This window comes from Sinocyclocheilus grahami, unplaced genomic scaffold, assembly GCF_001515645.1.
Source record: "Sinocyclocheilus grahami isolate Dianchi unplaced genomic scaffold, SAMN03320097.WGS_v1.1 scaffold497.1, whole genome shotgun sequence".
Classification (NCBI taxonomy): Eukaryota; Metazoa; Chordata; class Actinopteri; order Cypriniformes; family Cyprinidae; genus Sinocyclocheilus; species Sinocyclocheilus grahami.
In genome coordinates, this window is record NW_015505676.1 from 180,953 (window position 1) to 197,267 (window position 16,315).

The following is a 16,315-nucleotide window of genomic DNA, read 5'->3' on the forward strand; positions in this document are numbered from 1 at the left end:
GGAGTCTCTCCGTCCCTCTCTTTTATCCAGAGCCCAAGAGAGCTCATGACGTGTCCAGAACATTCTTCCCCCTCACTGACACTGACCTTTGAGTGATTATCTCAGTTTGAGCTCGCTTGTCATCAGGCGGACATCTTGTTATATGCCCTGTCACAAGTCCTCGTAAGACCTTCTGATTCAGCCTCTCACCTCTCAACGTGTTTTTTTCTGAAATCTCTCTTTCAGGGTGCCAAGAACGATCTGGCCGAGAGAAAGCGGGAGACGGGGCGGTTTGCGTTCACGTGTGCGCATGTAAGTGTGAGTGTATGAGGAGCAGGACAGATGTGGCCCTAAATGAGCTCTGAATACTGACTCTGGAAGCTTTGTGCATCAGGTTGGAGCCGTGGTGGCAGTCAGGAACTAGACGCAGCCTGAAGAGGTGTACTGCGCTACAGTGGACGAGGCGTCACTCCTCACGCCACATAAATTTACATTTACGATCCATAATGCAAGCAATTGTGCATACTGCTCCCATCTCCATCAATTTTTTGTTCTCTCGTCGTCTTGTTTTTGGAGTTTCTTGTCGTTGGGTGGATGGAAAACACACAAGACCACCTTCTGTCATGCCATGACGAAAAACACAAGATGCAAACTGTAAATTTTTATAAGTGTAAGAGATGACATGGTCTTTGTAAATATTTTGTTTGTTGTTGGGTTCATGGCCAATCGTATCCACTGTAAAAACAGGTGCAAGCTCATTCAGCCAATCACATCCCTCCACCCACGATTCTGAAGACCCTTATTAGATTTTCATTTGAAGGTTTACAGATACTAAAGTTTTTTTTTCGACGAAAGACATTAAATTGTAATGAATGTTGAGGGAAGCGGAAATGAAGCGAATTCCACATTAGAGAATATATAGAGTCAAGAATGAGCGCACTTGATGAGAGTAATTGCATTTGGAATTCAAATTTGCTGCAAGACCCAACAATGCGGTGGACAATAGTCGCTGGCTGCATCTGATTCTGTTTCGTTTGAAAAACGGAGGGTGGAACCGATCAGGGCCTAATCAGAATATTTAGTTGGAGAGCGTAAAATGAGAAAGTTTATGTGGAGAAGCTCGTTTTATTTCCTCGTACGAGGATGTAAATCGCTTGAGTCAGCCCTGTTTTTTTTCTGAGGCCTGCTGTTTGAGTCATTCTCCTGGGTGTTCTTCATTACACTTCAGTGGACTAAATGACACTGTGGGGTGTTTGTTTTCTCTTACCTGGTTGTAAGTTCTTAGAAATTTAATGTTACCCAAACCATTGGAGATGTGTTGGAGTGGGGCTGGGATTCCACAGAGTTCTGGCTTATCTCTTTGTTGTGAATTTGAGCTGCATATATTTCAAAGTAGAGAATTTAAACAGTTAAATGAGAAAGTTTATGTGGAGATGCTCGTTTTATTTCCTCGTACGAGGATGTAAATCGCTTGAGTCAGCCCTGTTTTTTTTTCTGAGGCCTGCTGTTTGAGTCATTCTCCTGGGTGTTCTTCATTACGCTTCAGTGGACTAAATGACACTGTGGGGTGTTTGTTTTCTCTTACCTGGTTGTAAGTTCTTAGAAATTTAATGTTACCCAAACCATTGGAGATGTGTTGGAGTGGGGCTGGGATTCCACAGAGTTCTGGCTTATCTCTTTGTTGTGAATTTGAGCTGCATATATTTCAAAGTAGAGAATTTAAACAGTTCATATTTTTCTACAAAATAAAGGGAGAGATGATTCTACCGGCAACTGACAGACATATAAAGCACACTCTCACCAGACATACATGGTGATACTTTTTGTCTGGGTTGCCTATGTATTATAGAGGATTTAAAGAAAAAAAATATTGAGAAACACAACTGTTGAGTATTAATGCTTGGTCGCCAAAAAAAGACTTGCACCTGTTGAGTTTCATTTTGTTGAATTTCAGCAACGTAAAAAAGGCTTGAGATGAGGGGACTGTATGACCGCAATGGGTCTAAAGAATGAAATTCATATTTCTATTTCCTATACAGGCTTCTACACACTGTATGTTGTGTATCTGAACTGGACAACATTAAAAACGGTTATTAAACACACTGATAGACCTGTCTCCTTATTCGCATGTTGTTGTGCTAAACTGTCTACTTTAAAAATATGTTTTATGCACTAATTTTATGTATACTTACAGTTTAATTTAAACTTCCTATTTTATCCTCTAGATGGAAGCATACTTCACACAGCCTCACAGCATTGAGTCCACTTGGCAAACCCTGCCTGAACCCTGAAAACAAGACGTTTGGTCCTGCCGTTAAATGTACACACCTCAGAAAAGGACATGTCCTGTAGAGTGCGTACACTTCCTACTAAAAATTGAACAAATGGCAGCACAATTCATGGATTTGTAGAAAACATACAAATATGTTTTAAATAAAAGTGTCTCATATGTACTGTAGTCCAGGTGGCTGGATACAGCCAGACAAGCTGTTCGCCACACCGATATAAGACTTTGAGTCCACTTGTGGGCTCTGAAATGTTCCTCTGCAGGATCTTCTGCCATGTTCGCCTTGTTGAATAAGTCAAGGTGTCACTGCTGTTTTGCTTCTCTCTCCGCATGATGCATACTCTAGAAACATGACTGCAGGCTTTGGAATGCAGAAGACCATTTGAAGAGCGACACCTGGAAAGCATTTTAGATTTTATTTGGTAGTGTGTCACAGTCAAGTGTTCTTGTCCGGGTTTGTTGTGTATGTCTGACTGCTGTAAACATTTCCCGAGCTCCTCTGAGCTCGCATCAGCTGTTTTGCCGTTGGCAGGCTGGTGCAGCTGAAAGCAGGAGTCTGACTTTCCCTCGCAGGAAACTGCTGTGCACCTGCAGAAGTTCTGGGAGAGAGGAGACCTCCTGCGTCTGTGTGCTGGCAGGAGCTGAATCATCTGGAAGAACTGTGGACCTGGCCTGCTGTGGAAACAGAATGGACTCGTTAGGGAAAATCTATCATCCCACAAACTAAAATTGAATAGATTGCAGCTCTCAGATCTGACTGGATCGCCTCATAAAATAATCACAACACACAAAACCAACCAAGACTATTTTCTACTGCTAAAATCAACTAGCCTACTTTGGTTACTAAGCTAGTTTCCCCTCCCATTTCAAGTGTATTGTGTATTATACCCTATATGTTAAGCATGATTCATATTTTAGCACAGTGGGAATGGTTCACTGATGATGATTAGTGCCATTCATTCATGATGCATTTTATTGATGCAGCCTTCAGTTCATTTTCATAGTTACAGAAAGTAATGAATCATACATTGGAACTCTGGTTTACTATAGCGGGAAAAATCAGTTTAGACTGAACTTATTTTAACTGCAGTATAGTCTGCAGTATATATACACATGCTGTATTTAGGTATCTCTATTGTCACTGTACTTTTATTCAACTGACATGTATTAATTCATATTTGAAACTTGCCATTTTTGTGTGTTTGTGTGTGTATATATATATATATATATATATATGCAGCTCCACAGTCCAGCATGGCATGAAAATTCACCTCACAGTCACTGAAGCTTTGGAGAAATAAAACACATTTCCCAGAATCATGCCGCCACTTTGACTGTAGCTAAAAAAGAGAGAGGGGAAGTAAAGTGTAAACCGCATTTTATTGATGCAGCCTTCAGTTCATTTTCATAGTTACAGAAAGTAATGAATCATACATTGGAACTCTGGTTTACTCTAGCGGGAAAAATCAGTTTAGACTGAACTTATTTTAACTGCAGTATAGTCTGCAGTATATATACACATGCTGTATTTAGGTATCTCTATTGTCACTGTACTTTTATTCAACTGACATGTATTAATTCATATTTGAAACTTGCCATTTTTGTGTGTTTGTGTGTGTATATATATATATATATATATATATGCAGCTCCACAGTCCAGCATGGCATGAAAATTCACCTCACAGTCACTGAAGCTTTGGAGAAATAAAACACATTTCCCAGAATCATGCCGCCACTTTGACTGTAGCTAAAAAAGAGAGAGGGGAAGTAAAGTGTAAACCGACTACGCTGCACGTTTGCACAATTTCCAAGAATGCCAAATTAGAAAAGAGGCTGGATGTGAATGTCAGAATAGTTAAGACAGTCAGAATAGACCTTGCTGTGACAGACACATGTGCTCATGGTCACAACACATCAGCGGTTTTACACCTCTAAATCAAGACTGTGCAGGATTTGGCCGAGGCTGTGGATGTTACTGATGTTGTTATCCAGCGCATTGGCCAGAGGAGAGTTGCTCACTGTTTTCATCGCATTACTCAAGCAGAGACAGACCAGTCTGGACCTCCACGGCCTGTCCATTAACCTAGAGACATAGATTTAGACTATGAATGAGTAGAAATACTTTCTATGAAATACACTGGCTCGTCACTTGCTCTTACTGGCGTCTATTAAAAATACGCCTATACTGGAAATCAGGTTTCACTGATATGGAGATGACATGAGAAATGCATTAAAATAGATTTGAATGATGAATTAACACATCAAAGCCTTTTTAAAGTACATTTACTAGTAAATATAAAAATAAATGAGTTACATATGTATGATGGATATTGATGTTTTTATATTATGCTGCATTACTGATTTGCATAATACTGGTTTTAAGTATTTAATGTATTTATGTGTATGCATACATAATGTTTTTATATTATGTTAAACACACAGTACATCATGACTCACATCTATATGTTCCCAAACAGCAAAGTCAACACTAGTCAGAGGAACAAAATAAGTTTCATCACTCCACAGCCTCCTCTGCAATCTCGCTGAGAGAACAAGAAACAGATGAAGTGATGTTTCTGAAAATAACCTGACATTCTGTGTGAAGCACATAGAGACCTCACCATGATGACCTCAGAATCTCGAGCTTCTACAAAGTGGTCCAGAACCCTCAGGTCACAGATGGGTCATAGGGGCGAGACCTGCTTTCCACCCAATCACAGAAACACTATCAGAATTCGAACACTGAGTGCATACACTTGTAGCTGTTATGTATCTTTGTAAGTCAATGTAAGCCCTCTTTTACAGTTACTACAGACTGTGCAGATTTGAGCTCAACGCATGCACCGTATGACTCCTGCGTGATCCTGTTCCTCGTGCGTCCTTGATAGTATTCCAGCGCGCACTGTTCTGTCTGTGCTGTGTTTGGCATTCACTTTGTTGCTCAATATACATTCAGCGTTTCTGTGTACACTCCTGTGACAACAGTGGTCTCACGTTTCAGGGCAAACTTGTTCAACTTTCCTAGAGGCACTTGCATTTGGCGACTGTATAAATAAATAAAATGCTAAATAAAGAGATTAAAACATACGCCTTGTTGAAAAAGCTGCAGACCAACTTAAAACCAGCAAGCTTTTCCCCCCCAATGTATGTAGTTAACACTGTTATTGTACAATATATAATCAAGAATGTTTCTACTAATTGAAAGAATTTTCAAGATTTTTTTCTTTTCTTTTTTTGACAGGACTGCCATCTAGCGTTCAAATACTAAATTATAGCCAGCCATGCATCTTTTGGTCACAGCTGTAGAAATAGGTTACCCTACTCAAGCATGGATTATGGGCCGGGCCGTGGGGTCCTCTTTAGCAATAGTACTTTCTGAACACCTATAGCATCTTTAATGTTGTATATTTGGAACCCTTGATCATTTTAGACTAGGTAAAGTCCCTGACTTGGGGCAATGTGATAGTTAGAAAGCATCTGATTTGTCAATGTGGTTTGCTGATCTGGGATCAGGGGACTTTGATTGTTTACATTGGGCCACATCTGCAGAGTCTTCCAGAACATGAAAAAACTCGATAGTACCTCCATCCTGCACAGAATGTAGCGGCAAAGAAAGAACAAAGCATATTTATTATTCCCTTGTGTTCTTATACAATATGTACAGACACAAAATTACAGCCGGCAGTAATGATATCAACCGAAGACAATTTATAGAAAGGAATACAAGGGAGAAGCAGAATATGAGTTAGAGAGAGAGTTAAGGATTATACAGCCTTATTCGCTTTATGGCATTTGCATATCCTTGCTCATTTGTGTCTCTCTGAGATTAGATTATGCCCTTAAGAAATGAAAGGAATGTCCCACAAGCTTGCTAATCTTGTTCATGGCATTAACTTGCATCGATCAGTTAATGAAAACTCATCCTGTGTGACCTTTACATTCCTTTAAACTTATGTTGCTTTAAAGGCAAAATATAGATGGTTATTTAGGTGGAATATTTCTCCAGGATGTGGCAAATGTTCTTGTTTGACCATCTCAGTAAGTTTTGAATTGTCCTCCTTTTTGTGGGTTTCAAGGCTCTCTGCACAGGCTAACACTTTTTCAAATTCATCTACTCTTCACATTTTTACCATGCCATATATTTTTCCTTCCATTTTTACAAAACCTGCAAAGGTCTAGAATCTGATTTTTACTGGAAATGATGCCTGGTATTAATGATTGAATTGTGATGAAGCAAACTATATGTGGTTGTAATGATGAAACTCGACTAGAACTCGACTTAGGTTTTTATTGATGTGTATCAGTAGTGTTTATTGAAACAATAAAATGAGAATCCCATAGAAATAGGTTGAAAAAGCATGACAGCTTTTGTTTGTTTCTTTGTTTTGTTTTGTTTTGTTTTGACATCTTTATCACAACCCAAAATTCAGGTGGTATCAGTGAATTACTTAACGTGTATGTAAACTGAGACAGTTTGTCACAATTAAACTATGCTTACGTAGGATGATTAATATGAAAGGGTTACTCCAAAATGAAAATTTTGTCATTAATTACTTACCCCCATGTCGTTCCAAACCTGTAAAAGCTTTGTTCTTCTTCGGAACACAAATTAAGATATTTTTGATGCATTCTGAGAGCTCTCTGACCCTCCCATAGACAGCAATGTAATTACCACGATCAAGATCCAGATCTTACCCAAGTAAGGGGTTTTTAAGGAGCCAGTAAGATTTTTTATGTTTTTGAAAGCAGTGTCTTATGCTCACCAAACTGCATTTTAGTTTATTAAAAATACTGTAAAACAGTCATACTGTAAAATATTATTACAATTTAAAAGAACTGTTTTATTAGATCATTTGGCATAATGAAGGTAGGGAGGAAGAGGTGAAGGTGAGTTGCAGTTATCATAGAACAGCTGGAAATTCTTGTCTATGGCCATTTTGTTAGTCAGATAGTTCTCCAGATCCTGCACAGTGAGCTCTTGGACTCTGTTCCCCTCCTTTGTGTTCTTGGCAAGAGCTGCTTGGGTCGGAAAACGGATGCGTATGTTGGTTGGTGCGTTCCGGTCATATTCGGTGCAGCAGTAGGCAGACCACACGTCTTCAGGGATGCCAACACGGTCCTGGTTGTTGCGCCGGATCATGTTTCCAGTAGTGGTAATCCCAGTTACAATATAGGCTGTACCCCGACAGAAGTTGTTGAGGCGCACACGGATGCGCTCTTCGTGTTCGCGCCATGGTCCGATGTTAAACTCACGAATTTCTGGCACAACGTTGGTAAGCGTGTAGGTGGCTGCTCGGTCCTGTGGGTCTGACTGGTGCTGGTCTGGATTCAGATGGCCTCTCTCATACAGAACCACATCAGAGTAGTCATTCAAAACCGCCTGGCTGTCCTCAAACTTCATGTGTAAGTATCCGGTGGGGAACGGCATCATGTTCCCATTCCCATCAAGCTCTGCAAGCTAGGAAGAAGGTCAACACATCATTACAAAGAAGAAAGCCAGTCCTCAAACTCTCGGAAAAGCTGTCACTGGGGTTTCAAAAGGTACACCTTTGTATCTTATTTACTCCAAGGGTTCATATTAGTACCTAAAATTTACATATAAGTATCTTTTGAAAGGGTACCATCCCAGTAGCAGTTTTTGTAGTTTTTATTCTGAGAATGAATAGTTTCATACCTGAGGTTCATACATCCAGGGATAGTCCACACGCCGATCGCCCTCTGTTTTCTTGAAGGTGTATGCAGAGTAAACTGGGATACGGTTTTTGGAGTCGAACAGGGTTACATATCTGGGTTTGTCAGCATAGTGCTGGCAGATCTTCTTGAGTCTGCTATCTCTGAAGCCTCGTGGTGGGGTGCCCATATACAGCGAGTCCTTGCATCTCTCAATATGGTTGAAGTCTTCAACTATGGTTGCAGTTCCCCAGTGTTCATAGAGCAATATTGTGATGGCAAGGGTCAGAAGGATGACCGAGGGACGCATTTTAGTCAAAGGAGCTTCTCGACAGTCTTACTTGAGCGCTTCTTTGATAGAATGAGAGAGAGAGGAATTCGAAGCTGGTTATTTTGAATAGCATTGATTAGATAAACAAAACAGAACTGATGAGACTTTGCCTAAATGAGAAGAGTGCGTCCTGCAGGTGAACTTGTACAAATGTGGCTTTACATGGATCTAGGATACAACATTTTAACTTTTTTTCTACCTCAAGGAAAACAATATATTATTGTTGTTGTTTGAACTTTGCTTTGTTCTGTAACTTGTCCTGCACTATTGGTGTTGTGGAAATTAATAGTTGAGGAGAGGTGTCTTATTATCCAGAGACGTACATTGAACAAGGGGTCAGAGCCACATCAAGAAGTCATGAGCCTCTTTTCCACTGTCGGGCCAGTGCGACCCAGTGCTTTAAACGGGCCGGGCTAATAGCCTAGGACCTGTAGCACCGTGCCCAAAATCACGATGCGTTTCCACCGTCGGGCCAGAAGCTCTGTTGCGCTTCACTTTACACGCCTCTCTGGAACAACGTCACGCAACCCCATCATTTCACCAACAAAGAGAAGTTATCAGATAACTAACATTAATCAGAAAGTCACTGGAACTAGCGTGATCACAAAACGAACATTATAAAGGGGCCGTTTGTTTGCATGTTTTGTTAAAGATTTAAATCCAAAAGCATCAATGTTTTACAATAATAAGTGATACATTGATCATAATTATTTAATTTATCAGGATTGAAAATTAGTCTCAGAAATAAATTGGTATGAACCGTTATTTCACAAAAGAAAGAGGACACATACTTATTCAGTCGAGTCTGTTTCTGTTTATTTGTAGCCACAGTATACATCAAATTTAGAAAGAATGATAATTTCTATATTTTTTCCACCGGAGTAGCAGAGGGAGCTCCCAAACAAAAAACATTATTATATATAAATATGTTACTAAATAAATACACGATTGTGATAGAAAATGAGAAGCTGACGTCTGATTTCTTCAAGCAGTTGTATTTACCATGTTTACTATGGTAACGTTAATGGCTAGCATGCTCTTTTGCATCGCTTATAAATACCTATTTCTGCCTTGTATGGTGATCATAATCCACACTGGATCTCAGGCAGAAATTTCATACACTCGCTGCTGTCTGAAAGTGAGTTTTGAGCTCAACTTGTTTTAAAAGTCTTTGATGCTGGTGTTATTTGTTAAAGTCCCCATGAAATCAAAATTAATTTTTTTGGGGTGTTAGTATCAATATGTTAGTCTTACGGTTATCTATAAGGCAGTGTGCTCCAAAACGGTGACAAAATTTGCATTTAGAAGATATAAGCATTCAAAGCTTGCAGTTCGCTACTTCCGCCAAAACGGCTCAACGATTTTTTTTTTTGACGTCACATCGTACTTCAGCTTCTCATCAAACTTTCTGTCCAATCAAATGCTCTAGAATCCGAAGCGCCCGCCCCCTACACTATAAAATAGACACTGAAGCCGTGGCTGAAATCGGTCACTTATCCACAGAATTAGTATTTTCTGTACAGTGAATGGCACGTAGTTCACTATATAGGGGACAGGAAACGATTCAAACTGTGTAAATATGCTTTCCATTGAGGAAAAAAAGAAGTCTGGTTTTGCGCTGTGTCAGCTAACCACCGCACCGCACACACACACTCTGCTCCGGTCCAGAGACACGATAGCACGGAGCGGATCACATGCGCGATTCGGCGCAGACCACAAAATGTATCGGAGGTATTTGAATTGAATACACAGAATGCTATATTTTATAGCAATATGGATGAGATTGTTGCTGGCATACCCTGTCAAATGTGGCTTTACGGAGCTCAACGGCTCTGAACGGCTCTAGCCCAAGCTGTGATATAAACGAACGCTATTGGCTATTTAAAAAGGGGCGGGCTGCTTGATATGTCCCGCCCTGTCTTCCTGTTTCAGTTAAAATGACGTCAACACATAGAGTAACACTGAGTGTTTCTAAGCATTTCAGGGGACCTTTAACTTTCTGAAATGATCCGCAGCACTGATGCTCTCCAGATGCGGAGAAACTCCACCTTTGTTCATAGCCACTACTCTAGCCCCAGTTGGCCTGCTTTGGCCCAATGTTTTCGTCGGGCCAAAAGAACTTAGGCTGTTGGCCTCGAGGAAGCACCGACGAGGCACGATCAAGCGCCTCGTCAAATGACAGTGGAAACACGAATAGCCCTGGCACGCACTAGCACGCCCGCTTTTGGCCCGACAGTGGAAACGTGGCTATGGAGACTTGGGGGTGGGCCATGCTGACTTGGTTTTGTAAGAAGCAAGAGCACACTAGCATTATAGTCCTGCAAGCTGCAAGGTGGGGGCTCCATGGATTGGATTTGTTGGTCCAGCACATCCCTGAGATGCTCAGTCGAGTTGAGATATGGGGAAATTGGAGGCCAAGTCAACACATTGAACTTTCTGTCATGTTTCTTAAACCATTCCTAAACAAATTTGTAGTGTGGCAAGGTATATTATCCTGCTTCAAGATGCCACTCTCATCAGGGAACAACATTGCCATGAAGGGTGGTCTGCCTCTGCAACAATCTTTAGGGAGGTGGTATGTGTCAAAGTAATGCCAGCACATGATTCCAGGACCCAAGGTTTCCCAGCAGAACGTTGACCAGAGCATAACTCTGCCTCCGCCAGCCTGCCATCTTCCCATAGGGCATTTCCTGCCATCTCTTCCCCAGGTAAATGATGCACATGTACCCGGCCATCCATCAGATCTAAAAGAAAACGTAATTCATCAGACCAAGCAAACATCTTCTATTGCTCCATGGTTCAGTTTTGACTCTCACTAGCCATTGCCGTTTTTAGTTGTAGACGGGTCATCATGGGCACTTTGAGTAGTCTATATAACCTGATACATGGCAAACAATGATGCACTGTGTGTTCTACACCTTTCTATCATGACGATCATACATTTTTTCAGCAATTTAAGCTACATTAGCTCTCCTATGTAATTAGACCAGATGGGCTTGCCTTCGCTCCCAAAGTGCATCAATAGGTGCTTTCACACCGCGTAGTTCTATGTCTCCCTCAAGCAGTTTTCCTGGTTGCATTCGCAGGATCTCTGAAGCGGCCGACAGTGACATCTTTATTCGTGGCATTTACAAACGTTAACAACCGGTGAATAGAGGACACCTTGTTCGGAGCTGTTTTTGTTGTGTTGTGGGTTTCATGATAACGGAGATGTTATGTAAACGCATTTGCTATTTACGCGATTGAAAGAGCATGAAAATCTGACTAAATCTCCTATGACAACTTATAGTGTTATCATCGAGGCTGAGAAAAGAACACAACGCTGCAGACAACAGGTAAATGCCATTATCACTGTTTTCTGTGTTCGTGGAGTAAATATCTTTACATGGCTTTTTAAAAATGCAGGGTAGCTGGTGTTTCGTATGCGTTTGGCCAATCAGTGTACACTTACGTCACTAATAGTTCCTATAGAAGTGTTTTAGACTCCACTCTGAAGTAGGAGCTAAATTAATTTCCCCAAATGGAGTTCCTAGAACTAAATACGTTCCTAGTTCGTGCGGTGCGAACACGCCAAAAAGCGGGAACTTCTGCCAATAGTTCTAGGAGCTATGAATAGGTTCCTCCGGTGCGAAAGCGCCTAATGAGCCCTGGGTATCTAGGACCAGGGGTGCCACTATGGTTTCTGCCTCCCTTGTTAGAACATCCAACAAGACTTGAGTGTATATAGCTGTGTGTATATAAGTGTGTGTGTCTTGTTTACTCCAGAGTAAATCACACAAGTAATAGTTATCCTCTCCTTTTAACCAGCAGCTTTCTTTGTAAGGAGTAAACAAGACACAAGGGGAGAGACATGATGGTTCAGGAAAATGCTGTTCAGAAACCTTATCACATATTCCCAGAACAAATGATTCTCTCTCTCTTTCTCCATATATGCAGGTCCTATTTTCTGTAGAGCTAATCATCTTTATGGTTAACTTGTATGGCTGTCTTATAAAATGTAAATCAGGCTATTCTATACTCCACATCGCAAGAGAACAAACAGTCCTCAATAGAGTGTGAAGAGGTGATGAAAGAAAAAGGAATACAGAGATAAGCCTGTCTGTATGGAGTCTGTGTCCTGTGTGGACAAGGGATTAGGAAGGGACGGGACTTCGTTCACCTCTTTATGCCACTTTTATTTGGTTATCTGATATTACATGAGCCATCTCATATTCATACCATTGTTAATCTTGCATGCACACACAAAAGCAACTTTTTCCTTTGAAAAGAATCAGTAGACAGTGTACATATTAAATTGATCAAGCAATAGGAGTTTGATACTAGCTCTATTTATTACTGTATATTATTTTGAAAATATTTATCCAGAACACCTAGAGCTTATGTTATTGAGTCTTCATGTTTTTATATTGATAATTGAGAGAATGTAGGCAAACAGAGAAGATTAAGTGGCCAATTTTTATTTTAGAAGAGTTACAATATTCAGATAAATTGCAGTGAACATGCTCACAACGTGAGAAAAGATTTAGCTGTTGCAGTCTTACAAAGAAGTTAATGGACCTAATAAAAAAAACCCAAGGCCCCAGATGATTAGTCATTAAATCTCTCTCATTTCATCACTCTTTTCAGTCCTCTTGTGGACAAATATTCTTGATTAGAAGATATCAAATATTTCTGAAACTGAAATTGGATCTTCATTCTACCAGTCAAGGCTAAAGAAAATGAATACAGATTTTCACCCTTCAAATGAAACAAACAAATAAAAACAGAGCGAGAGAGAGCGATAACAGTGTTATATCCAATTAAGTTAACATTGTTATATCCAATTATTTTAGTTTTTGCCCGCAATCATAAAAATGCATTTTAGGGAATATTCTTCAGGGTCTAATGCTCAAAATCGTATTCAGTACACCCTTAAAAATGAATGTTATGCAGTGGTTCTTTGTAGTTGTTCAAACTACAGTTTCTTTAAAGCACATACACTACAAATCAAAGGGGTCCTTTATGTATGTATATGTATGTATTTAGAATAAAAAAAAATTTATTCAGCAAGGGTGCATTAAATTGATCAAAAGTGACAGAAATGTCATTTATAATGTTACAAAAGAAAAGATTTCCATAATGCTTTTCCTTTGAATCCTAAAAAATGGATAATGGTTTAAAAAAAAAAACATATTAGAATGTTTTTTAAAGGATTATGTGACACTTCAGACAGCTGATGAAAATTCAGCTTTGCCCTCACAGGGGGGGGGGTCACTTTTCAAATATATTAAAATAGAAAACAGTTATTTAAAATTGTAATAATATTTCACAATTTTACTGTATCTTTCATCAAATAAATGCATCCTTGGTAAACAATAAGATCTTCTATCAAAAATCTTACTGACACCAAACTTTTGAGCAGTAGTGTACAAAATAGATTTCTAAAGAACTAAAGAATGTTTTCAGTGGAATCTAGAAAAGTATTTTTCTGTCTCATTAAGTTGTAAAATCTAATTGGAACCTTTTATTTAAGAGCATATGGCAGAATATTCATTCTACAGAACACAATTCTGACAGTTGAATGATGTTTTAAAATGTGTTTATGAATTTAGGTATCAACAGGTTAAGAGAAGCAAGATGAAGACACCTAAGTCTGGACTGCCATTATGGCATCATTAGGCTCACAGTTCCCAAAGAAAATCTGAAACCTCTTGTCCACAAAGGTGTTCTTCTTCAAAAAATATTCCAGTTGCTGCATAGACATCTCTATGACCTCCGCTCCTTCTTTCTCGTTAAGCCCATAGGCTGCAAAGGCCGGGAATTTGGATCGCTCATCAAAGGGGGCATTGTGATCGTAATTGATGCAGCAGTAGGCCGTCCACAGGTAGGTAGGAACGGCCACTCGATCGATGTTGTATCTACGGATCATCCTACCAGATGTGGTGACCCCCGTGACTATGTACGCCTTGCCGCGGCAGTAGTTGTTGAGGCGACGCCGGATGATGTGCTCGTGTTGTTTCCAGTGGCCCACGTTGAACTCGCGGATCTGTGGGACCACATTGGTAAGGGTGTACGTGGCTGCCTTGTCATCGGGGTGAGCCTGGTGCTCGTCGGGGTTCAAATGACCTCGTTCGAAATCAACAATGTTTGAGTAGTCTTCCAAGACGGCCTGGGCGTCTGAAAAACTGTCGTGGACATCACTGGGAGGAAATGGCTGCATCTCACCAGAGTCTGATGCTGTGGAGAGCTGAATGAGTACAGAATATTTAGGTAAAAAACAACAAGATTTTAAGGTAGCCTATTTTCAATAAAATATGCACCATATGGAAAATATATAAAGATATTTTGATGTTATTCGTTGTAAAGGTGTTTTTTTGCACTTTTCATGTTCTTAAACTGGCTATAAGACCAGCAAATCAGCTTACCCTGCTGGTAAAAACAGCTTAAACCAGCCTCAGATGGTCAATTAAACTGGTCTCTCAGATGGTGTTCATCTGGTTTAGTATTTGGCAGCTGGTTTCCCAGTCTTGACCAAAGCATTTTAAGGGTTTAAACCAGCTAACCAACCAAACTGGGAGACGAGATAAATCCAATTAAGGCTGATTTAATTTGAGTTTTTAGCAGTTTGAGTTGAAATGAATTGCTCAATCTAAACTGTGACTTGTTTTTATGCATCAAGTCTACAAAAGTTATTGATACTTTACTCATTATGAGCAAAAACGAGAACTCGACGGTTGGTTACCTGAGGCTCGAACATCCAAGGAACGTCAACCTTCTTGAAGCCGTCGGAGCGTTTGAAAGTGTACGCAGAATACACCGGGATGTGACCCACCGCATCATACAGAGTGACATACCGAGGCTTGCCGTTATAACGCTGGCATATCTTTTTAAGTGAGCGGTTCTCCAGACCCCGTGGGGGAGTGCCCATATACATAAACTCACGGCATTCGGGTGAGAAATCTTTCTGCACTTCTGAGTGCACAGTGACGAGCAGAAAGCAGAGAAACACCAGCAAAACAGTCCGGTGATCCATTAGATTGAAATGAAACAGCTCTCCTTCAAAATCTCCTTTGAATAACTCCTAAGAAAGTGTCTCGGGGTGCTAATTTTCCATACTGCAGTGATAGTCAAATAACTGCTCACCGCTCACCTGACACACCTGACGGTCCTGCAACTGAGTGGATATAAAAAGACATAAAAAAAATCAAGATGCCTTCCATTTAAACCAAACAAAATACTGTTCTTCAATATATAAACTACTTATTCTTCTTTTCACTTGCTCCTCTAAATATTTATATTGTTTTAATGTTTTTGTTTTAAAGCATCAAAAAAAGAAAGAAAAGAAAAACCTTCAATATTAAAAAAACCTGTTAGAATTTAATCTTCAGATTTTCATTTATTATCATCACTTCAAAAGGTCCAATATAAAATAAAAACATTGAAAATTATTATTTTTTTTATTATTTGCATTGCTTATTTCAAAATAAATTGTAATTTTCAGTCATTCATTCATTCTTTATTGTAGCCCCATTGTTTTTGCTTGTGTGTGTGTGTGTGTGTATATTTATTTATATTTGTGTGTGTGTGTGTATGTGTGTACCTGTTTTTCTATTCTGGTGGGGACTTAAACCTGACTACACACAGACTCATGGGGACTCGTGTCACGGTGGGGACCTAAATTGTGGTCCTCAAGGGTACAAAAGCTTATAAATCATACAGAATGAAGTTTTTTGAAAATCTAAAAATGCAGAAAGTTTCCTGTGAGGGGTAGGTTTAGGTGTAGGGCTATAGAATATACGGTCTGTATACAGTAGAAAAACCATTACGCCTATGGAGAGTCCCCACAAGGATAGCAAACCAGACAAGTGTGTGTGTGTGTGTGTGTAATAGTACAGTAAAGACATAACAGTAGCCTATTAATGATAACAAATACAACAATAATTATTATTATTATTATTAACAACAAAAACAAAGAATATCGTTCGAGTTTGACTGTGGTTCGAGATACAGTGATTCTGGCGCATGCTAGCAGTAGATGGCGGTAATGCGCTATTTTAGTTTTCGAGCCG

At 39.8% G+C, this 16,315-nt stretch overlaps 2 protein-coding genes and 1 pseudogene across 2 annotated transcripts; all 3 read right to left on the reverse strand.

The window, feature by feature from the left end:
• Positions 1-2,434: 2,434 nt before the first annotated feature.
• LOC107554293 (erythropoietin-like) lies at positions 2,435-5,303 on the reverse strand (annotated as a pseudogene).
• A 1,812-nt stretch (positions 5,304-7,115) lies between these two features.
• LOC107554294 (endonuclease domain-containing 1 protein-like) lies at positions 7,116-10,100 on the reverse strand. The gene is made up of 3 exons (XM_016236774.1): positions 10,066-10,100; positions 7,941-8,287; positions 7,116-7,724 (listed from the first exon to the last, which is right to left on the reverse strand). Exons 2-3 carry the CDS (start codon positions 8,244-8,246, stop codon positions 7,116-7,118), a joined length of 915 nt encoding a protein of 304 aa, XP_016092260.1. The 5' UTR covers positions 8,247-8,287; positions 10,066-10,100.
• Positions 10,101-13,893: 3,793 nt separating this feature from the next.
• LOC107554295 (endonuclease domain-containing 1 protein-like) lies at positions 13,894-15,409 on the reverse strand. Its single transcript, XM_016236775.1, has 2 exons — positions 14,989-15,409; positions 13,894-14,493 (listed from the first exon to the last, which is right to left on the reverse strand). Exons 1-2 carry the CDS (start codon positions 15,277-15,279, stop codon positions 13,894-13,896), a joined length of 891 nt encoding a protein of 296 aa, XP_016092261.1. The 5' UTR covers positions 15,280-15,409.
• Between the last annotated feature and the right edge of the window lie 906 nt (positions 15,410-16,315).

What these genes read in the sequence shown, in the direction of transcription:
- LOC107554294 (XM_016236774.1), bottom strand. Translation starts at nt 8,246, where the DNA reads ATGCGTCCCTCGGTCATCCTTCTGACCCTTGCCATCACAATATTGCTC. An exon ending in CCTGGATGTATGAACCTCAG is followed by an intron (nt 7,725 to 7,940) that starts GTATGAAACTAT and finishes CCTTCTTCCTAG; the next exon opens with CTTGCAGAGCTTGATGGGAA.
- LOC107554295 (XM_016236775.1), bottom strand. Translation starts at nt 15,279, where the DNA reads ATGGATCACCGGACTGTTTTGCTGGTGTTTCTCTGCTTTCTGCTCGTC. An exon ending in CTTGGATGTTCGAGCCTCAG is followed by an intron (nt 14,494 to 14,988) that starts GTAACCAACCGT and finishes GTACTCATTCAG; the next exon opens with CTCTCCACAGCATCAGACTC.